The sequence below is a fragment of the Agelaius tricolor genome, unplaced genomic scaffold, assembly GCF_023055355.1.
Source record: "Agelaius tricolor isolate 1412-34295 unplaced genomic scaffold, bAgeTri1.0.p SCAF_8, whole genome shotgun sequence".
Lineage (NCBI taxonomy): Eukaryota > Metazoa > Chordata > Aves > Passeriformes > Icteridae > Agelaius > Agelaius tricolor.
In genome coordinates this window covers 44,103,210-44,127,022 of record NW_027269268.1, presented here as the reverse complement: position 1 = coordinate 44,127,022, position 23,813 = coordinate 44,103,210, and the positions used below count along the sequence as shown (strand labels likewise).

At 36.7% G+C, this 23,813-nt stretch overlaps 1 protein-coding gene across 4 annotated transcripts; it reads right to left on the bottom strand.

Moving 5' to 3' along the window:
• On the bottom strand, window positions 1–23,710 carry LOC139592534 (uncharacterized). Of its 4 annotated transcripts, none has more exons than XR_011680035.1 (4): window positions 22,772–23,710; window positions 9,521–9,655; window positions 6,559–6,721; window positions 1–5,664 (listed from the first exon to the last, which is right to left on the bottom strand). XR_011680035.1 is itself a non-coding variant. In XM_071432577.1 (4 exons), exons 1-3 carry the CDS (start codon window positions 22,649–22,651, stop codon window positions 6,565–6,567), a joined length of 657 nt encoding a protein of 218 aa, XP_071288678.1. In that variant the 5' UTR covers window positions 22,652–22,765; the 3' UTR covers window positions 1–5,664; window positions 6,559–6,564. The 4 variants fall into 4 exon arrangements, 1 of the variants encoding a protein (XP_071288678.1); XM_071432577.1 differs by lacking the exon at window positions 22,772–23,710 and adding an exon at window positions 22,287–22,765; XR_011680036.1 differs by lacking the exon at window positions 9,521–9,655 and having other exon boundaries at window positions 22,772–23,696.
• Between the last annotated feature and the right edge of the window lie 103 nt (window positions 23,711–23,813).

The following is a 23,813-nucleotide window of genomic DNA, read 5'->3' as shown; positions in this document are numbered from 1 at the left end:
TTTCTTTGATTTTCCTTTATTCTCTTGATTGCAAAGTGCAGTATGTGTCTTGAATACAAGCAAACACAAAAGTACATAGAAAACAGTATTTTGAAAAATGAAAACAGAACTTTGGTACAGTAACCCTTACAGCTAATCAAAGCCTTATTGTTAGTCCTGATTATTTTATACAGTGGTTCTAGATATCATAATTACCTCTTTAGGCTTAAGGTTATTGATTTAGTAAGAGCAATTATGAAGCATTAAAAAAAGAAGGAAAATAAATGTCACAATAATTTGATGAAGCACATTGTAACTTTTACGGTTCTATTAGTATAAATGATCAAGATGCCAGGAGAAGGAGAAAGAAAAGGAGAAAAAAAGAAGGAAAGGGTGGCACAAGACTGGAAGTAAAGGCAGTATTAAATGTGTGATTTACTCAATAGGCAATTTTTTTATGTTTTAATACTAATACAATTACTGCTGCTATCCTTGGAGATGTACAGATGTCTCATATAACAATGTAAACTAGAATAAAAATGCTGCTCTTATATAATTCACCTATGGAATTTTTGGGCAAGTTTTTGTTAACTCTTTGAGGGAATACATTTTTGACAACTCTTTCAAAAAAATCTCAAGAGATTTACCTGCTGCCATTGGTATCAGAAAATGGCAATTTCACATATGCTTATCAAGTCTCTGGTGTCATGCACTTTAAATAACTTGCCAGGCTTGCTGAGCTGGTGTGTCTCAAAAGCATTGACTGACCAGTTGGTGATCTATTACGGTGTTATAAAATTGATACTGATATTATTTCAGCAGTAGTATATACAGAACAAAAAATCTTCAGTAGAGAATAAATGAAAAAAAATGCATGCTCTATTCTGATGTTAAAAAATATTTTCTTCCCCAGAAGCTTAACTTTTTTCAGTGATGATTCATGATGATTCAGTGGGTATTTCAGCAACATCACAAATTTCCAATTCAGACCTGAACGACTTCATGAATTTTGTGGGGTGATCAAGAAGTTAAGTACTGATGGTAGTATTACAGCTTTAAAAAATACATACTTACACAGCTTGAAATAGCAAAAGCCTTCATGTCTGACAAATGTTGCTCATAATGAAAATATTTAGATATTCCTAACTACAGACATCATCAGATGTTGCTAAAATTACCAATGTTGCACCATACTGAAGGCAAAATGAATGATTGTCAGTTACTTCTGTGTTCCAAAAAGCCTTATCACCTCTAGCTTCTCATCTTTTTAAAACTCCTTTCTGGGTCTCCAAAAGTACTGATTTTCTATAATGGGGCATTATAATTTCTCTTCCAATCCTTGACCCACAGGATACCAGGAGAACTGACTAGTTTTCAATTTGTCTGACTGTTGTTTCCTGCAAGGACTCTTTGGACTATAATCTATTTTATGGCTAATTCTTAGATTTAATTTGCTATCTACTGGCATATGACAAAATGAAGGCAGCCTTCCAAACTCCTCACCCTATTAAGGGGTAAAGGAAGTTAAGTACACAGAGAATGCAGATATGATACAGATGAGCTTTCACACACCAGATTTACATTTTTGGACTTCTTCAGCATTCTTATCCACAATTTGCTTTTTAAGGTTTCACTGTTTTATTTCCAGTAAGAAGCAGATACCGGTTCCCTGTCTAGGGAATGGTAGTTGGAAATATTCCCTGATTATACATACCTCTGTGTCACCATTCTCTGCATGTCACACACAGAGAATATGGCCAATTCTAATACAGCTTCAGAATAGAATGAAAATTATAGCTCATGTGACCAGAGTCACAAAGCATAAAGTATTAAAATATACTAAAATGTGGACTGGAGCTAATTTATGAAAAAACAGTTCAGAGGCTTGTACCTTTTTCCATACCTGTTCTGAAGTGTTCCTGACCTTACTTAACCTTGTCTTACTTTTGAGAGCTTCTTACAGATTTTTTAAAGAGGCCCTGTGTAAGAGTGAGAATTTTTAGTTCTGTGAGATGCCTATGCATTGCAGTAAGGAAGACGTAAAAGAATAAAAGAGTATGCAAAATTAAGTGGATGTTGCACATTCTTTAACTCCTTCTCATTCTAGAAGGCAAAGATGTAAGTTGAAAGGGATCATCATCTGCCTGGAGTTGGTACTTAAAAAAGTATGAGTGAGACTTGAATGTGTTGTTGGTAGTTGTAAGTAATAACCCTCACAATTCCAGGCCCAGTGTGGAGCAGAGCTGATTAAGGCTTCCTAGAACCATACACATACCCCTGGAGTTCTTGAATAGGAGGAATTCTTGTTTCCATTTACTGAGTTGTGGCCCAAACTAGCACTAAATTAATAGAAAAATTAAAATTCCTCTAATAAATGTAAATAGAATAGCTAGAAATATATTTAAAACCAGAGTGGGGGTTTTTTTCCACGAAAGAGAAACATAAATTGCATTTTAAATTTTCACTCCATAAAGAAAGGAATGGAAAAAAAAAAGTAGGACTCTTGGAGGAGAAAGAATAACTCTTAACTATCTTTCCAAATTCAATTGCAATATACTATGATTCTTCTTGACCCCTGAATTGCTTCCTGTTTGTATTTCCTTTAAGAACACAGTTGTACAGAAACTGAGTAAATACACTGAGAGACAACAAGGTTTTTTTTTTTCATTTAAAAAAATCAGTGGAAAAATATCTACTGATAAATTTATTAAATCGTGCAGGTGACAACAAATTCAGCAGTTCCATAAAAATTTCATATTTATATAATAATCTGTTAGTACAGACGATTTTGAATCTTTACCAAATCATTCAGCACAGTGTAGATTGTGAAAAGGAGATCTTACAGATCTTACAGATTTAGACTGTATGCCTTTCTGCACATTTTTCCCTCTGACAAAAGCACCAAGTAAAAGAAGGTTCTCCCAACTACTAAAATAAGCTGTAGGAAAAAAATTGGCAAAATGATGAAACCCATACATGCCAGATGGCAGTGTTTCCATGTTCCAGTACAAGGGTGTTATAATTCCATTCTTGACTGCAGTTCTTTACATAAAAGTCACCAAAAATAGAATGTATTGCAAAACCATACTCAACCATGAGTATGAGTTTTAGGAGTCCCAGTACATAAAAGGAAATGACTGCTACATCACAATTTTTAAAAATATCTAACACCTCTTTAAAGTAAAAGTTAAACACAGGCTGCACAAAAAAAAAAAAAAAAAAAATCTCTCTAAAGATATCTAACAAAAAAACCCACTTAGTACAACTGAGTTTGAGCTTGCAGTCTTTTTTTGAGATGTTTGCTATTTTTTTCAATCAGAGCATTCTTATCTCTTGAGACAGCCTAGTGAGCAGAACAAAATTTTCCTTTTTAAACAGTGGCTAGTTGTCCTGTTTCACACAGCAAATTACATGGAAATCCAGAAAAGGGTTCAACTAACCAAGAGATAATAAAACCTATATCTCAGGCCTATACTTTCTATAAAGGCTATTAAGCCATGTATGCAGGTATTTCCTGACCTAAACAAGAGCATGCAATTTCTGTAGCATAGCAGACAAAACATTTTGCATGTGTGTGAATTTTGAGATCAATTCATACCAGAGATAGACTGAACTAAAAAGCAAATTTGAAAAGAGGGCAGTTTGGAAGTTCAGCAGTAGGGCTCTTTCCTGCCTGTTCTCCTGGCCAAAGCTTTTTCTCCCTTTTAGACAGTGTAACAGAGATTTGGTAATCCAAAATAAGAGTTTCTCCATTATGAACTAATGCTAATAGAGATTCTGAAGTGTTCTTTTGTATGTAGGAGCTTAATTTCAGCTTTAAAGTTCACTTTGGTTGCCCAATACGAATCTGACCATGAATACTTTATTCCAATGTTTGAAAATTCATATTCTAGTGCTGGCCATATTCTTTCAACAGTGTTTTAAGAAAATAGAGTTTCAAGTAACAGGACTTTTCAAAACACTGAAATTCTTCAAATTCGTTACAGGCATACAATTTCTTATAGTTAAAGAATTTTAAAAAGAAAGGTTTATGGTTTACAGTTGAAAGTTCCCAAAAGTTAGTTTATTTTTTTTTTCTGTCTAATCTCTACAAAATGAATGAGGAAAATATTTCTGTTTTATAAATACAAATACAGAATTTTGGATAAGGGGAAGGCAAAGAGGGAAATACAATTTTCTAATATCTGTTTAAAGCTAGACAAAAGCAGGATTTGGGGATAAAAACTTTTAAAAAAATTAATTTTGAAGTTTAAGATACAGTAAAGATAATGGAAATAGTCACTTTGAAATTTATTTTGCACAGGAAGTGTGGTCTTTGAAAATAAGGTTGTATTCTGGAAAAAATAATTCACAATAGAATTAAACTGTCATTTAGTTTTTCTGTGTTATATCAGAGTTGCATTGAAAATTGAAAAGTAAAGTATTTTTGAGCACAAAAAGCTGAGTAAATACATGAGACATGGAAGACATTGACACCAAAATATCTTCAGAAATGAGAAGGCACACCAAAAAAAATAGCTAGCTATGGTATGCATGTCTTTGTGCAGGGATCTTTGCAGAGTTAACTCAAGATATGAGGATGGTGTTTCAGGATATGTCTCCTCAGGACATCACTGCCATACAGATACAGTTGACAAGCTACATTGATCTAAGTCACCTTTGCATGCTGTCAAACAACTTAGCACTCCATTTCACTTCACTCTGCAGTTCATTGACAGTTCACACCGCTTGCATGTCAGTTTGCTCCTGGGCTCTCTTTTGAACTGTCACAGCTAATTTTCTCTCAGGGAACCTTCAGGTGGGGATAATTTACTCCAAAGTAAACCTATAGGCAGCATGAATAAGACTGCAACAGGTCTGTGTGCACATCTGCACCGCCACAGTCACACACACAGCCTGCATGGCACACACGGAGCCCTCCACTGCAAGGCCAGACCTCTGCTGCTCAACAGGTCTCACATCATACTGCCAGCCATACAGCACACACATTTGGTACAATTTGATAAAATTACCACTTGGGGAATAAACAGGGTCTTAGCTTTCCTCAGGCACCCTAAGACCTCTGGGCATGGATGGTCGGTCACAGCAATGTAGATCCCCAGCCATCCCAGAAACAATGCAGGTACCATTGGGGAGGTGCTTTGTCCAGAGCAGGAACCCTCCTGCTAGTTGTTCTATTGCACTGAATACATTAATGTTTAGAATATCCACTCCTGTGCCTGAAGCAGTAAAGCAGGGTTTACAGAGGAAGACAGAGGGCTTGCTGCATTCTGGCCTGCTCCATGCTATGCACAAACACTGGTAGTTCCTCAAAACTAATATGTAAATTTAAAGCTGTAGAAGTTCAATATTCATCCAGAACATACTCCCAGTGCAGATGCACTTGTTGGTGGATTGTTTAATTTTTCTCCATTCAGAACAAAAAAACTTCACACTGTGTCATAGATATATTATTGTGTAATATTTTATTAAAACATATCTCAAAGTTATTTACAAAGGAAGCTACTATCTTCCAAATACTAACACTACCATAAGAAAATCCTATTGAGTGCATGATGAGTTTTTCATTCTCTAACTTGTTTTCCTATTCACAGCATAGGAAGCTGAAGGATGCAGAGTGCAGAGTCTGAATACACAGTTTATTCATGGAAAAAATCAGGGTGTATTTTTAATATCCAGGGTCCACTGAAAATAAAGGTACATGATAATATGTTAAAGACATAATGATAAGACTAAATGAAGAGTCTGCAACTATTTCTATGTATGAGTACTTATCTCTTAAATTATATCTTCTATTATTGTTTTATATTTACTTTTAGCTAACACATAACAAATTTGTTACCAATGTCCTCACTCAAATAGATATACCTGAACTAAACCCTCATTTTTATAGTACAGGTTGTATTTTTCATAGGAATAAGATAGTATCAGGCTCCACAACACTATTTAAATTAGTGAATTAGTGTTACTTCCATTTTTGCTCAATACTTTTTCATATGAACATGACCACTACCTGAAACTAGTTACAAAACTAAAATACTGCCAAAATGTTTGTAAAATAATTTTAATACTTACCATACTATTTATCTCCTTTCCCTAGTTATAGGAAAACTTTACAATGCTTAGATGGTAAAAACAGATGAGGGGAGGAGTACAAATCAATAGGTTTTTCTGCTAACAGGACTGAAGCCTATTCTAGCGTGGCAGGTTTTCTGTTTCCTTGTGGGTGGGGGGGAAAACAAACGAAAAAAACCCCAATTAAATGATAAATAATGTTGAGGATGCAAAAAGAAAAATGTTTTAAAAATGAGGTTTCAGTCTTCATGGCTTTGGCACAATGCTGACTTTCCCCCAACATTTCTACAGAAGTGTGGGGAGGCAGAATTCTCAGCACTGCTTCTAGGACATACACTTTCTTTTGCCAGCTGCACTAGGGCTCAGCAGCACCCGCACACAGCCAACACACGGTCAGTGTTTAAAATTTACTCTAAAAAGATCCTAAATTCAATTCAATTCAATTCACTAAATTGAAGGAAAAATCAGTGTTCACATCTCAAAGAAGATTCCACTCAAACCTACGTCAATTTAAATCATTGGCTCAGCAAATTCAGACATTTCCATTATCTTTAGAACATTAAGCCACTCCTTCCAGCAATGCTTGAAAGAGACATTTCTTCTTCCTTTCTTTCTTCCTTTGAAATGAGTTTCTTTCACCATAAGAAGCATGCTGGAAAATTGTGAACTGCAAAGAATTATTAAGATAAGTTAGTGAAAGAGGTGGGAATAGAAATCAGGAACTCTAGGCCTTATTCATGTGCCTTGAAGCTAAAAGAGAATTACATAATATGCATTTTCCTATATCAGACACCCACTATTATACATTACAGAAAAGTATGCCTTTAAGAAATTTTTATGGTAATCCTTTTTCTTTGATTGGCAATGCCAAGACATCAGCATCTTTTAAAAAATGAAATAAGAAACTAGTCTATATTCCATGCATCCTAGTGTTTCAATCTATATAAAGAATTCACTAAGTTTATTATACCATCTACTTGATTTGAAGGGGGAGGAATTAATGAAATGACAAAATCTAGTAAGGCATGTCTCAAAAACTTAATGATTAAATTGCTTGTTCTGTCACTGCAATGATAACATTTGAAAAAGCCTCTACTGAGATAGGAGAACAGATTTCTTATCACAGAAATCTATCTGTGGGGAAAGTAAATTATTTGCTCTAATCTATATTCAATATATTCTTTCTCAGCTAGAAAAATAAAGTCCATCTATAAAAGAATCCTTTAAAAACAAAAGGCATCCGGAAAGACAGTCATTCCCAAAGTAGTAGCTGCTTCTGGTCATTTGGGCTCAGCATAAAATTAATCCTCAGAAGAATTTAACACTACTCTGAAAAGATTAGAGAGCATTTTATACATACATATATATATATATATATATATATATATATAATACTTATACAGCAATGATTTGGATGTTCTTTCTTGCTTTGTCATTATTAGGGTCATTTGTAAGGCCTTTGGTCCTATGATGGAAAAGGAGGGAGTTTTCTACTGCTGTCTGTTGATGAATGAGGAATAGAATTGAAGTCCACAGGAGAACAAGCTTGTTCCCACTCCTCTTTGGTGAGCAAGAGGAATTGAAGCTTGGAAAAAAGTCAGTCTGCATTAGCTTTCCCTGGGAAGCCCTCCAGGACTCATCAGAACAGCGTGCAAACTCCCAATGGCATGGAAAGAAAGAAAAGGTTCTGTTCTGTGGTTAGGGCTCAAAGGTCATGTGATTGACCCCAAAAATTTTGTGAGGAAATGATACAGATGTGATTATAGAAAGATATCTTGCAATAAAAGAGCACTGTGTTAAACTAGCAGAAGGCAGCAACAGAAAACCTCATTATGGCAGTTAAAATCCACTCTGACATGTCCTAAAGACTTCAGAAGGTAACCTAAAGGTGCACTGGTTTGAAACCCTGTTTCAAACATGAATAGTGTCTCACAGTTACTACATTGCAAAAAGATAAAGCAGTATATTCAAATTCAGTACTTAAAGGACAGTGATTACAGTGGATTAAGAACATTGTTTGGTGGATAGCTTTGCAAAGCACACAGAAAGAATATGTCTACATTTGTATTTGTTGCCAATTCTGGACAGAAATATAGTAAGATTACTACTGCAGCCATGGGGGGAGTGTATTTTTTATAAACATATATCCTTAATATATGATTTTTGCAGAGAATTACAGAAATACTTTCTGCATTAAAATCTGATTTATAAGAGAGCACAGTTTCTAGAAGGAGCTTAATAAATTTGCTTTTGCTACTTGGTTTTAGCAGCAAGTCAGCTTCTGTAATATTTTCTTCAGTGTTCACTGTAACTTGACTTAAAATTCATTGGTATTTCTACATTGCTAGAAAAGATTTAGTTAATAATCCGTTTCTTTAGCCTTTCTGAAAAAAAAAAAAAGCTTTATGTAAACCTTTTTAAAATTTTAAAATTAACTGAGGCTAGTAGAAAACCGCCCCAAGTACCAGTTTAATAGATGTAAGATAGTAGAAAAAGTTGATATCTAGCTTCAACTGCTCATTAAAAGAATGAAGTATATTGTGTTGTTCTTGAGGGAAGTTTATTAGTTTCTGTTCTGCTCTCTGCTTCACTGGTGATGTGACACATATCTCCAGACTTATTGGCTGGGAACTGATGATTTAGAAAACTCATGGGGTGGTAAGTGCTCTTATAAACAACTAGTTAATTTGCTCCTGGGAAACTTTTTCATGCCCAGTTGTCAAAGCTTTGCAAGGCTTATAGAAAACTAGGTTTAATCAGTGAAAGAAAAAATTAATCTGAAATTAAAATTTAAGTTCTCTTCCTGAAACTAAAATACTTCACATAAAACACAGAGGACCAATAATTTTGAATCTGAATGATCACTCATTCTGTACTGCAAGCTGAATACTGATGCCCTTGTAAACTGCTTACACCATGTGAAGACCTCATCAATAATGCACTACCAAGAGTCCTAGTCACCTAAATGTAACTCAGCTCTCCTGAACAACACAATGTGCCAACACCAGCTACAACTAGCATTAGGAAAATGAGTTATATGGGAAGGGATGTTGACTCGTTTAACCTATTTTACTGTGAGCAGAGAGACAAATCACTGGTACCAAGCTTTCCTGGACACTGTGTTGTCATCTTCTCCACCATTTCTCTTTTTTCACACTGCTGTACTTGACTATCTTCTTTCCTTCAGTTTGCTGCTACTAGCAATGCCACACTGGGCACAGAGCCTCACTTAATACATTAATTGGACTGCACTCTCTTCTGTGCTATACCTTTAATACTGGCACATCTCTCTAGAGAGCAACCCTGCTCATTGGGAAACACTGAACTGCAGGGATAAAGTGCAATTGCTGTTTTACAGCACATAAACCAGTGGCTGATGCATTCTTCTGGAGCATTCCCCATATAACAAACTGGATTCTTTTATGCAATGATGGTATTTGTCTCTGGCTTATATCTCATTACGTACCTGCATTTGAATGAACATTGCAAGTTAACAGGACCAGAGAAGGCATTTAATTTTTCTAGGCCTTTTAAATGGAGGTTGAATTTAGATGTCCTTGCAAAGGCCAAGTAGGGCTCCATGAAATTTCTTTCAGATAACCTGATAGAAAAATATGATTAAAAGCTTTTGATTTTGAAATTCAAACACAAATACTATAGTAAAATACAGTTATTGAATTTCCTTCATAATTTTTCTTTAGGATGATTTTTCTTCAAAAATTTGCCTGATTATGGGTCTTTCTAAAATAGAAGCTGGAGTTCTTTGCAATGCTTAATTCTTTATTTGCCTACCAACTACAGCAGTGAGCAGCCCAAATTTGATCCATATTTGATGCTTTCCATTACTGTATGTGAGAGGCATAGTCTTGCAAAGTTTTCCTTATTTTTCCTACCACTGCCTCCACACACAGTAACCTTCACACTGAATGAGAATAGCTGGATACAGCTTCCTGCATGGCTTCTCAATTGCTGGCAATTTAGTTGGCCAGATGGGGTTTCTATGGAGAAACGTGAAGGCTAAGTGTGCCCCTGCAGAGCTCTTGGCTCCTGCTGACTCAGCAAGTTAAGGACACAATCAAATAGTACAACTTCCACCTCTTTTCTCCCCTTCTTTATAACCCCTTCTATTTTTCCTTCTTCCACTCATCCAGGACTGTGTCTGTACTACTATTTCAGGTGACACTTTTTTTTTCCCAATTAGGATCTGCAGTATCTTGCAATTAAGGCAGTCTTTACCAGTCTCACTCTAAGTTCCTACAGGGAAACTGTGAAGTCATAGAGACTACAGAGAGGCATGAAGCTTTAGCAGACACACAAAGCAGCAGCTGTGTGTGTAGATAATATGAAATGGTAGGACTGAGCTCTTCAGCCAGGAATGGAGGATAGTGCAGTGTCTGCATATTGTCTCTGTATGAGTATCAGAATGAGGCATCAGTTGGTTTCTGCTTTACTGAGACTAGGAAGGCATTAAGAGCAGGAGCAGCAGCTGAGATATAATTTTTTTTTTTTCCAGAGAAGCCTTAAAATAGACTAAGTGAGGGCACATATTGAGGGAAATGAGATTTAAGCTGCATTATAAATGGAAATGTCTTCAAATGGCATAATTTTGAAAATGTGCTGAGGCACCAGTCCTTTTAAAAGTCATGGGAACATAGTCATTAACCACACTAAAGTAGAGGAAAGTCCCATAATACAAGCTTACATTTGCAACTGATTGACTTTAGAATGCCTTAAATTGGCACATAAATATTTTTATGAAGGAGAGACAGCTCTGGGAAACAAAACACTGAAGAAAGCCAGCCAGTAAAACCAAACACCTTATCAAGAACAGGCTACCAGCAAGTGAAATTTTGGCCACAATATACTTGTACATCAAATAGGAGAGTTTGGCTCTCCAACATTCTTCTTTAAAATGGAAATATACCCTCAGTTTTATAAAGATATGTTCTTTTCTTCAAAATTATATCTCAAGGTCCAAAAAAACAGCCACAGGATGGGAATATTTTTGTCTCTCCCCAGATTTAGTGACGATTCATTAAAAGAAATATTTCTGTTGTAGTTATAAGGCACAAGCTGAATATTTAGTTTTCCCTTTATGGACAGCAAAATATGATTTTTAAAACAGTATTTCATGATTGATTAGTCCTCACTTTGGCCCAGAGTTCTTTTTATTTTTTTGAATTAGCAAGTCAAAGTGACAGGAGCCTTGAATGATTATGATGGGAGCACATGTGTAGTGAGAAAACACTACTACATGGGCTGTTCTCTGTCTCAGACCTTAAATTTCCAGCATGAATGATGTTTGCATTCTTCTGTACTCATTTAGTTGGCATCTAATCCTTTTTTTATTAAAACCAAAATTCTTTTCTAAAAGCTATTCCTGCTTTTGAAGTACATAAAAGAGGAAAAAAAATCAACATAAATTATTTACTCCAATTCTTTCTATTGATGAATCTGAGAAAATTGACCATATTCTGTCTATTGTTGATAACTACTTCTGACGTCCTATTGTCAACTCTTGTGTTCTATGAAATTTTACAACAGCAGCTATTGGTCAAATATTTTCTTGCTATAATCAAGTGACCATACATATATGTAGAAATATATTAAAATATAGACATACAAGCATATATATATATGTTATGCAGGAATCTCTGAAATGGGGTCTAGGTAAATTAAATTTTCTGCTATGACTTTCTTCCATTTCCATCAAGTGGAAGTCAAGAGAAATAGTTTACTTCCATTCAAAAGCTTACTGAGCTATTTCATCAAAGTGCTTTCCTACCAGACATGTACAGCATAGTGGACATGAGGCTTTCTGGAAGTTGAAAGGGTGGAAGTTTTGCTGTAACCTAATACACTATTTAATTGAATATATGACTTTAAATTAGTTTTCTAAACTGCTAATATGTTTTATGTTATATATTCAGTTGAGAAAACCAGAGATATCTCTGGGTGAAGGGAACTTATTCCTGTCTTTTCTTTCACAGAAAAGTTTACAGAACAATGTTTAGTTATTGTATCTATGTTGCTTGTCTGGACCTGACCCCTTCCTTTCGTGGAATACATTTCATATCTGAACCTTCTTTCTTTCAAGTCTTTCCACTAAATTACATTCCATCTGTGAAGCCTACAAAGCCTTAATCATGCCTTCTAACAAATGTTATCACACTTATATAGCAAAAGATGCCCAGAGAGAATCATAGAACATTTGGGAACTTCAACCATCTGTGCATCTCCCACTTATGCTTATTCAAGAGTTTTTACCCACACCCCAGTTCCCTCTTCTCCAAAGTGTTGCATACCTAAGTACATTTCCTTTGTAGAGACAGGGACCTGTGCTGTCCTCTCTCTGCAATAGAAATTACTATATGCCACAAAATTATATTAGAAGGATATTTTTAGGGTCAAAAAATTAACTGTTCATTTCATAGTTAGAAAATTATGAAATTAAGCTATAGGTGTAATCATAGTTCCTGTACAACTACTGGTACTTGTGAAGTCTGATATAGTTTTTCATTAGAGCCATATTTTTTCTCCTCAAGACTCCTACTTGCTGCCTTGTACAGAACTGACCTTCTCTGATGTTAAATCAAGGCAAAATCCAGGGTTTCATTGTGTCTGAATGTTTTGTTTTAAAGCTGGAGACTGAGATTCACTTCCAGATAGAATTCCCCCATGATGTCACAGAACAAAACATTTTGATTGTGATTTCATCATATCTGAGTTCTTACCTGAAATCATGAGACTGTTTCACTGAAGAATGAACATTTCCAGACACTTATGTCACTGAGAGTTTGGCTTGGATATGTAAAAGTATGTAATTCTCAACACTCCTCAAAGATATGGATCTTAAAGACTCAAATTAGATATACTAAATCTATGGATATTTTTTACCTCAGTCTCTGTAGTACCTTCACATTTTAATACTGGAATCATGGTACGCCACAGTATAATATAATTTTCCACAAATTAAAAAAAGCTTTTAAATTTTTTAAACAATACAGTGATATACACCATAAAAAATGCCATTTAATAATTCTGTGTGCTGGATGCTGTTCTAACAGTGGGCAATAAGGCCATGAGACAAATACTGAACATGAACAAAAACTTTCTTAGTAAATCCAACCTTATGTATTTCTTCTGTGTAATTAAATAAAAATAAGGATTATTTTATTTAATTATTTTCTTTCTTTTTTTTCATTTGCTCTTTCTTTCTTTCTTTCTTTCTTTCTTTCTTTCTTTCTTTCTTTCTTTCTTTCTTTCTTTCTTTCCCTTCCTTCCTTCCTTCCTTCCTTCCTTCCTTCCTTCCTTCCTTCCTTCCTTCCTTCCTTCCTTCCTTCCTTCCTTCCCTTTTTTTTCTTTTTTATTTTAATTTTATTCCAAATTGAAATTCAGTGTAGAAAGTATACATAAACATGCCATTAGATTGTAATCACTGCATTAAGGGTATGCTGAAAGTATTCTGATACTTTCTGACTTCTGAGGGCTACATTGACGACATTATTCATATTTGGCAATATTAATATTGTTCTTTATATTAATTTTTGGGTTTTTACTTTTTTTTTCTAGGTTATTTATCAGCCAAAACTTAAATTAAAGAAACCTGAAAAAACAACAAAATTAAGTCTTATGTTTCCTTATTGATACTTAGGTGGTTGGTCATTAGCAAAAGCCTTTGCAATTTGAACTAAATATATACAATGCTACCATTGTTTAGAGACAGAATGAATGTGATAATTTTATAGCAAATTTCATAGCTGTTTTTGACATCACTGATACCTGGAACAGTCAATAGCACTTCATCTTTTTCTCTCTATTCAGATCTAACTTTCATCCCTCTGCGTTCAAACATGGAAGCTTCCTGCTACCATTGTTATGTCCCAGAAGAGGCCACATAATACCAGAGTATTGTAGCTTCTGGACAAAGAGATGAGATTGTCAATAGAATATTAGTTAAGCACATGTTGGGCTACATAAAATGTGAATAAAATATTTGAGGAGCTTATTCCCTAAAAATGTCAAGTCCTTACCACTCTTATGTAAATACAATACTTTAGTGCATTGCAATTTCAACAAATTTGGATGGATTGATTTTTATATTCAGACAAAACCTCCAAAAAGCTAGCTTCTTAAAAGCTCAATTTCATAGTGGAATGTATAAAAATACTGAAAATATTTAAATAAGATTGCCTATAAATTTCATCATGGGTAAATCTAGCTTCATTATCAGATATCATTGAATCAGGCTGACTTTTTTCAAAAATTTAAATATAGATGTGGACTTGTAAAGAAGTTATATGCTAAAACTCAGTAAAGTAATAAGCAAGCAAAAAAAGGGATATATTATTTGAAGTGCCATGAAGTCATAATAGTTATCATTCTTACTTATAACTTTCAGAGGAATAATAATACCAAGTTAAGTTAATAACTTCTTCCAAGAATGACACAAGATAAAAACTTAAAAAGTTTTCTTATCAATACTTTGTGTTCATAAACTTTTTGAAACTGCAGTAAATTAAATATATCCTCCTTAAGTTGCACTATGAGTCATGCAGTGCCCCTTGAAAAAAAATAGACATTTAGTACAAAAATGCTAAAATTATTTTAAAAGAAAAACAAAAGTTAATAAATAAATCTCCAATAACTTAAGAAGTAGCTGTGTTGATGCATTAAAATTGGAACTCTATCAACTTTCTGAAATCTGTTTTTTCTCATTTCTCCCTTATAAATTTTTAATTGTATTTGTTCACAAAATTTAAAACAAACCTAAACATTTCTTATCTTCACCTCTCTATTATTGTATTTCTAATCCATTTATACTGATCTATCTCTCCAAACTTCTCTAAGGTATTTGATACAAGACTCTTCATAGAATGTTGTTCATCAAGAACTTTATATATATATATATATATATATAAATATACACTTTCTCTATATTCAGCTTGATAACACTTGGCAACTGGTAGAATCACCTGTCATTTGGATTGACTATTGACATTCTGGGTGGCTCTGGTCTTGTAAGTGCCAAATCTATGTTTTCAGAGTCTTTTTACCTTTTTTTTTTTTTTAATCTAGCTGTATATTATTCAACTCTGTGAAAGTGCAAAGTTCCTTCTGGTCAGGTATGGTCAGTATGGTTCCTCTACTCTGGAATGATCTACTTATCTTCACTTTCATTGCCATTCTTCTAATATAAAGCATTCAGACATTCAAAATAATGAATTTTCAGAAGATAATGTAGGTCACATACGGGTAATGCATGAACAAGACAGAAAATAAGACATGCAGTGGCAAAATAGGCAAATATGTTCAGAGTTACACCTTGTACTTTTTAATAAAATGTCAAATATAAACCTTTAGACCTTATTCAAAAATTGCATAGAAAGCATTGGCTCCACTTTTGCAGAATGTGCAATAAACACAAAGATAAATAAAATTATAAATATTTACCTAGAGATACCCAAATAAATTGTGTACATTGTTTCAGGTCCCAGTAAGGATTGTGATGTTGAAATGAGCAAAGTGATCAATGCAAGCAAAGTCATAGAACAAAAATTACCACATCTGAAATAAAATTATTTCAAAGACTACAAAATAGTATAAGCCAGTAGTCCAGATAACCTTCACTGCAGAATTCTGAAGAAATTAATGCATATGTCTGAAGAGACTAGAACAAGAATTTTTAGTAAAGGTATCAGTTTCAACAGGGAAAGAGAAGAGAGGAAATAAATAATGTTTCAATAAGATTTTTTTATGGGTTTAGAATGCAAAGTTTCAAAATCAGTTTTTGAAGCTAAGAATAAGTAATTGAACAGAATCATTTAGGTTGGAAAAGACCTCTGAGATCATCAAGTCCAGCCTTTGACTGATCATCACCTTTTCAACTAGACCATGGCTCTAAATGTCACATCCATCTATTTCTTGAACAGCTCCATGAAGGGTGACTCCACCAGGTTCCTGGGCAGTCCATTCCAGTGTTTAACAGCCCTTTCTGATGTCAGCCTCAAGCTCTACTGGCACAGCTTGAGTGTATGTCCTCTTGTCCTGTTGTGGCTGCCTGGGAGAAGAGGCTGAGCCCACCTAGCTAAAACCTTCCTTCAGGCAACTGTAGAGAGCAAGAAGGTCCCCCTGAGCCCCCATTTTTGCAGGCTAAACAACCCTCCAGCTCTGTCTCAGCCACTCCTCACAGGACTTACCCTCCAAACCCTTCCCCAGCTCTACTGCCCCCTCCAGAACTTCTCCAGCCCCTCAATGTCTTTCTTGTACTGAAGGTCCCAGAACTGGACACAGTGCCTGAGGTCTGCCCTAACCAGTGACAAGCACAGGGGGACAATCACTTCCCTGGTCTGCTGGTGACACTATTCTTCTAAAAGTACACAAGTATAGAGAACAGAAGTAAAAACCAAACTTAACATCCAAACATATTTGAGAGAAGATACTACCATATATCAATGTCTCTGTATCTTTAATAATGTATCTTCTATTCCAGGCATGAAATCTCACATATCTGGACTTCAAAACAGCTTTTGACACAATCTGATATGAAAATAATTACTTAAAACAGAGAAGATAAAGAATGGACTAATCAGGAGAGGACAACAGGTTGTGTTAGGTGTTTGCATGATTAGATGGAAGCTTTTAAGGGGTTCTTTATGGAGTGTCTTGCCATAGAGCTTCCTGAGATTTAAGTTAAAAACTAGATCATAAAACCTCAGAACATGCTGCTGAAATTTGCTGGTAAAGCAAGCCTGAGAACCATCAAAATGATAAAAACAAACAAGAAGAATCAGATGACTTGATGACTTCTATAATAGAAATGCAATTACATTTAATAGTACAAACAGCAATGTAAATAGATTTGCATCTATAAACTGTGAGTTTATCAGCTGAAAATGACAGAGAAAAGAAAGATGCAGCAAATCTACAAAAGAAGGACTACTAGTCATCAAAACATGATGTAGCTATGAAAAATGCTAATACAGATTATTAATAATATAATAATATTATTAATATAATAATATAATAATAATATTTCTGGGTTAAATAAAGAGATGTTTAACATTACCACATGAGGTAGAGTACATCTTTATGATGAAAATCATAAGTCATTTGTGTCCTCCATATTAAAAAAGGATTCACTGAAAACATCATTAAAAATGGAGTGGAGGAAGGTGAAGGGGAAGTTCGTCTGCATAATCTCAGGAATGCAGAATTTAGATCATGAAAGGAAATTTTAAAATCTTGTATTATTTAGCAGAAAAAAAACCTAACCCTAAGATGAGAGAAATTCACTCTGTGAACACATGAATGGGTAAAAAGAGCCTGCAGATGTTTATAATGTACTGAACTTATTAAGATAAGTATCAACATAAGAATTTTACATGTATATATAAACACATATTTTAAAGATATGCTTTTCATGCAACATGAGTTCTTGCACTAATGGAGGATAGGACTCAGTGCCCAAGAATGACAATTTTTTATGAGTCATAAAGATGATCTCTGGGGTCAGTGTTTTAATGGCATTTATTTTGATTCAAATGCACATAATTTTCTTCTTCACTCATCTGCTTAAGATCTACATGAATGCTTTAAACATCATTCACTCACAAGGTGCCTAATGCAAAGCTTATTTAGTCAAAGTGCTTCCATTGACTTCTGTGTGCTTTGTATTAGGTTCTATACCCTTTCCCATAGCCAGCTGCTGCAGGCTGCAGTTTTATCACAGTATTAGACTGCTTTTCTCTTTTCCCCATGATCTTAAGAGGGAAAGAAAAAGGTATACTTTGGCTTGCCCTGTCTGTTCTTTAATGTGCTTAGATTGCAGTTATTTCCTGCTGAGCCCTGAATGAGGTTTAGTTTGTTGAAGAGCAACTTTTTAATCATCTCACAGAATGAATGAACTAGAAGATATGTCAGGTTTCTATCAGAAGATGAAAAACATAGAAACTTATCAGTACCTCTCTTCCTCTAGATATATTTTAGGTCATAAAAACCCACTCTGTACAGTACTTATTACTCTTATAAAGGACACTAAAAATGTAATTATGCAAAGGATGATCACCGAGAAACTTTGCAAAACACCTAAAGCAGACGTAAAAGTATGGCTGTGTCTGCATGGCAGAAAGTGCAAGTGAGACAGCAGGATTGATCAGATGATGATCAGATGATTTCAATGTCAGACTATGTAATCTTCCTCACAGAAGGGTGACTACAACCCCTTAATTCCTATTTTGGAGAGTTCAGATAGCAGTGCAAAACATTTTAGAAGCAAAGCTGATCAGGTATGTAGCAGTGCTTAGCAGCCAAAATATATTTGGCTACTCCTACTGGTTCTAAAAGGATCCTGGTTTAGGGTGATAGAACCAGGGTCTTCTTCAGCTTCTAATTGCTATTTTGGCTAAATACCAAAGCTGCTCACTAGACCTGTACAATATAGATATGGATATACAAGTTTATGTTTTAATGTACTTCAGGGAAAGGCACAAGGAACTCCACTTCTTCATACTTTCTCTTGCTCACCAAAAACAGTTGATGGTAGCAGGTGAATAGCCCTTACTTCTTTTCAGTGAACAGTCATGTCTCTGACAGGGTCAAACAGTGAATTAAGGGAAAACTTTTTCTGCTTCTCCATTGTACAGCTGAATAAGGCTTATAGCAACATGACCTCTAAAGATTCTAATGATGCACTTTTCATATGAAAAGAAATGACAAGCCTAACATTATAAAATACCCAGTAAAGTAGTTTTAAACATTGCAGAACAAAGCCAAATAGCCTGTCCAACAGGCAATCAACAGCTTGATCCCATTCTAAATTATTTTCCTTGCCACCATATTTATTTCCCTAATATAGAACAACTGTGTTCTATACCCTAGTTGTTCTGTACAACTATTACTCTTCTTTTTTCTGCCAGAGAGCAGTTATTGTTTTGAAAAAGCAGACAGAAACATTAAAGCTCCCAGCTAAGTGAGTACATGTGTAGATTTACAAATTTAATTTTAGATGTAATCAATAACATATATTGGCATTAACTTACAGAAAGGAATAGAGCTGCACAGCATTCAGTTATCGATAACAGTACTTGAATTATAATAGCAAAGATTCTTCTTCAGAACTTCTCAGAGTTGCCCTCTTGCTTAAGTATTTTATCTTCTGCTCAACAGGCAGCTGACAACACAGAACAATCATGAAGACATACCAGATCTTCTATGATCTCCTGAATTATATTAAAAATAAATCAAAACTGCACAGGATGCACTAAGAAAGAACATTAGGCAAAAGATATGCTCTCATGATTTTCATTCAAAAATGGAAGAAAATTTTCATTTACAGGAAAAGAATTTGTAGCATCCAAAAAAAAAAAAACCAACAGTAGAAAATGTAGGACATAGAACTGAAAAATCACATTAGGTCAAGAAGTCCTCAAGAGTACATTGAGGTGAAATGATTTTACAAAGTCTGTGTACTCAGTTTGGTATATAAAGGATAGCTGGCTGAAGTAAGTGAGAGCACGTGCTTAAAAACATCTGTATTTCAATATATCTGTAACAGTTTAGTATATTTTAGTGCTATCCATCAAATTTCATGACATAAGATTTTCTTTGTCTGTGTAGTTGTCTGGAATACAAACCTGTTTTAAAGGCTTCAGAAAGAGTTCTTTGACTCTCCAGCAATCCATCAAATAAAGCAGAAATTATTGTCACATATTTAAAGACAAATCTTGATGTGAACCCAGAATATAGTAAAATAACATAAAGAAATGCACAACTATGGTCTAATGAACCTAATCTGGAAAGAGTAAATTTTTTTAGTGGTTTGCCTGGGTGACTGCACAGGTCATTGCACTTCTTTTTATCTCCTAGGGATAATTTACAAAGCACTTTGAGACCTTCAGTGTGCTCACTACTGATAGCCACCTTGGAAACACTATTTATATTAAAAAAGTACCTAAATTATTTCCCAGAGTAACTGTACTGTTCTCTGCTAATAACCCTACATACATACCAATTGTACACATTTAATATTTTCTGTGACAATGAACGTATTTTTCTTTCTTTGGTGGTGCTACCTGGTTCTCATACATTTCATTTAAATAAAGTCCAGTTTAATTATCTCTTCTAAATGTCTCATTGTATCTTTTTATGAAGAAAATGTACTAATGACTCATCATTTTCCTCTATTTTTATAGGAATTCATGAAAGCTCACCTTAATTTTTTTATAATTTTCTTTGCATTTAGAGAACATGAACAATAGTTTAATTTAAAAATAAATCTATAAAATAGTGGAGCTGGGTACAGAACTCATTTATGTCCCTGCAAATCCAGGGAAGTTAGCACTTGCATGTGAAAGAAATTTAACAAAAATATGCCTCTCCTCATTAAAGTTCACATGAGTTTTTAAAGACCTTTCACTAACTTTTCTTTCTGATTTTAAGCATATTCTGTCTGTTATTTCTACATTATTATGAGTGGTTAGATATTTTTCTAAACATCTGAGAAAAAAACCCGGTCTGTAAATGGCCTTCCATGACAAATTCTAGAAAAAGAAAGAAAAAGAAAGAAAGAAAAGGAAGAAAATAAAGAGAAAGAAAGAAAGAAAGAAAGAAAGAAAGAAAGAAAGAAAGAAAGAAAGAAAGAAAGAAAGAAAGAAAGAAAAGAAAGAAAGAGAAAATGAAAAAGAAAATCTCAATGCTAATAATTGTGATTTTTGAGGAATATATATACACTGTAAAAATCTTACTAAACAGAATCACTATCTCTTTGGCTAAATATCAATTTTCATCATTCTTCATAAATGTGAGAACTCAGAAATGCTGATGGAATCATGCCTATGCAAGAACCTTTCACTTTGAACAGACTTCAGTTTGAGTTTAAGAATGAACGATTATAATCATGCGAGATTTAACCACTGTTATCCAACACAGATTAATTCTGCTCTGTCAGTAACTTTTATGGTGCATAATCTAGCTCAAAATTCTCAAAGAGAGTAAAAGAGAGAGGATTTAAACAAAGTAACTGGTTTCATGCTTAGCTAGCATTCAGTTAAATAAGCACAGATGTGGGGTTTATCTGCTTAAAAGTAAATCTGTGGTTTTCTTATTTAAACTCTTACGTTTTAACATCCATCAGAAAGGCTGCTGCTGCAATGAATAATTTAATCACTGCTGCCTATTACATGTTACTACACGGCGAGCATATTTGCAGAGCTGTGAAAGACACTGGCCAAGTGTCAGCACTCCCTGTAACTCAGCCGGCCTCCCAGCACACTCACTGCGAGCAACTCCGGGAGCTCCGAGGCGGCCGGAGGGCACTTGTGGTAGGGAAGGGAGTGAAGAGGTCACAACAGAATTGCACCAGATCAGCAAGACACTTTGGAGAGATGAAAGGTCACCGCGGGCTCCGTGCTGCTGTGGTGTCATTTCAGCTGCTTGTCCCTTGGTGGAGTTCTTGAGTTAGTTTCGCCTTTCCGTCAAATGGCTTTAACTGCTTCATGTGGGGGTTCTGTCCTTGTTTTTACCCTGCTTTTGAATTTTCTGTCATGTTTACTGTATTTAATCTTTTCCATGTATTATTATGAATACGTTACTTTCAAGGCAATATGATTTTTTTCCCCTCCTGAAGCTTCTTTTTCATTTGTGAGTGAAAATAGTAATATGCAGTGTGTATTTGTTAATGTACGGAGTGGTGTGGATATGTAAATAATCTGTCTCTCTTTAACCAGAGACTGATTCCGACTGCAGATTCCAGAAGTAATTTTCCAGTGCGAGCCACTGACATTCCCAAACTGTGAAAACCAAATTGTCGTGGGCTGAAAGCGCCAACTGCGGACGCGAGTCCGGCTGCCGGCGGCAGAAGCTGGGCTCAGCCAACACAAGAAGATAAACCAGCCATTAATTATATCTGCATATTTTAACGATGACCCCTGTCTTTCCAATCAACAACTACAACAACGACAACAAAGCCCCGGTGCAGAGCATCGGGAGCTTGGGGGATGCACAGAGCCGGGGAAGCTCCCAGGCTGCTTTAGGATTTCCCCACGTACAGCAGGCTGCGATTGTCAGCAAGACGGATTCCTTCCCACACGCAAGATGCCACTTCGGTGGCCTTATCAGATGTTCCCTTTAAGGACACAAGCTCCTATTTCCCCTCTGTATATCACCAGCATCTCGGGCTATTTTATTTATTACAGACGATTACATTTGTGATCCCTCTTCCCACTTGATCTCACCAGATCAGGAGGACAAATGCCGTGTCGTGTCTGAGCGCGTGTGGGCGTCTGTGTGCATCGGAGCGGGGGGGCAGCCGGCAGGGGGGACTCACACTGCGCAACAGATTTGCCCGAGAGGGACCAACCTCCCCCGCCTGGAACAGCCGCGCTTGCTCCTGCCGACACCCGGGAGGCCGAGGGTGCGCGGGACCGGCGGTCTGCGGGGCCGGGGAGGCGGAGAGAGGAGGGTGCGGGGGGAATTCTGCTCTCTGCCGTCTCGAACGAGTGGGATGCGGGGGGGCGCGGGGGACACACGGGCAGCACAGCCCCGTGCTCCCCCCGGCAGCCGGGGCACGTGGAGCGGGAGCAGCGCGGCCATCCACCATGCAGCGCACGTCGGGCCCATTTCCCACGCCGGCCGCCTGCCCTGGGGGAGGAGGGGAGGAGGGGAGGAGAGGAGGAGGGGAGGGAGGAAGGGAGAATGATAGGAAAGGGGGGGCCGTTACCTCTGCTCCGAAAGAGGAACCAATCCACTGTGAAGGACGCAGCACTCCCGAGCAGGAAAGACATTGCACATTCAGAGAGAGATTGCATGTGAAGACACTGCAAAAGAGAAGGAAAGGAGGGGGGGACTGGGGGGCGCAGACCGCGTGTGAAAGGCATAGTGTGTGTAAGAGAGGCCAGCGAGGGTAGGAAAGGAAGGGGGAGCAATTGCACATGGCAAGAGAAAGAAATCACTCATTCGCTTGAAAGAGGCGCTCGCAAGGAGACCGTAGTAGAAACAACGGGGAAGGAGACGCAGGCAAGAAGGCGAGCGTCCATGCCGTGCAACAGCCTGGAATCCGATTAAAGTTTATGGCGGGGAGGTTAAAAACGCTCTCATCCCGCCCCTTCCCTGGCGAACACATTAAGTTTCCTGGCTGCGTTTAAAAACACAAAGGGACGGGAACAGCGGGACCTGCGGTTCGCAGTTGTATTTCCAGCGCAGGGAGCCAGTGTAATGCAGTATGCTGGTATTCCTACGTACTGGCATGTCTGGATCTTACACTGTGAGCAAAATTTCCTCCTCGCGGAGCTCCAGAACAGCGAGGGGGAATTTTGACAAATTCAAGTTGCTTGGCAAATATAATAGGGATTTGGTACTAATCCTACTTAACCCGCTGCGAAGATGCTGCGCTCCCGAACCCCCCTCCTCCGTCCGGGACTGCGGCGGTGAGCACTGAGCCTGCGCCGAGCTGGGCTTTCTCGCTGATGCTGCAGATAGAAAGCCGAGTGTCTCCAGCACCGGCGGGGGAGGGTTTTCGTGTTCTGGCAAGGCAGAGCGGCCGGGGCCGGTGCCAGGGCCGGAGGAGGCTCCGGAGGAGCAGCCCTGCAGCCCTCCGGAGAAGGGAGCAGTCCCTCCCACCCTAGCGCCGACTCCATGCGGCGCGGCTCTGCCCCTCTGTGTCTCTGGACTCCTCAAGGAAAGAGGTGGCAACCTTCCCTCCCTCCTACAATCACTCACCGCCCCAAATGACAAAGACACGCTGTGACCGCTGCTTTGAACCA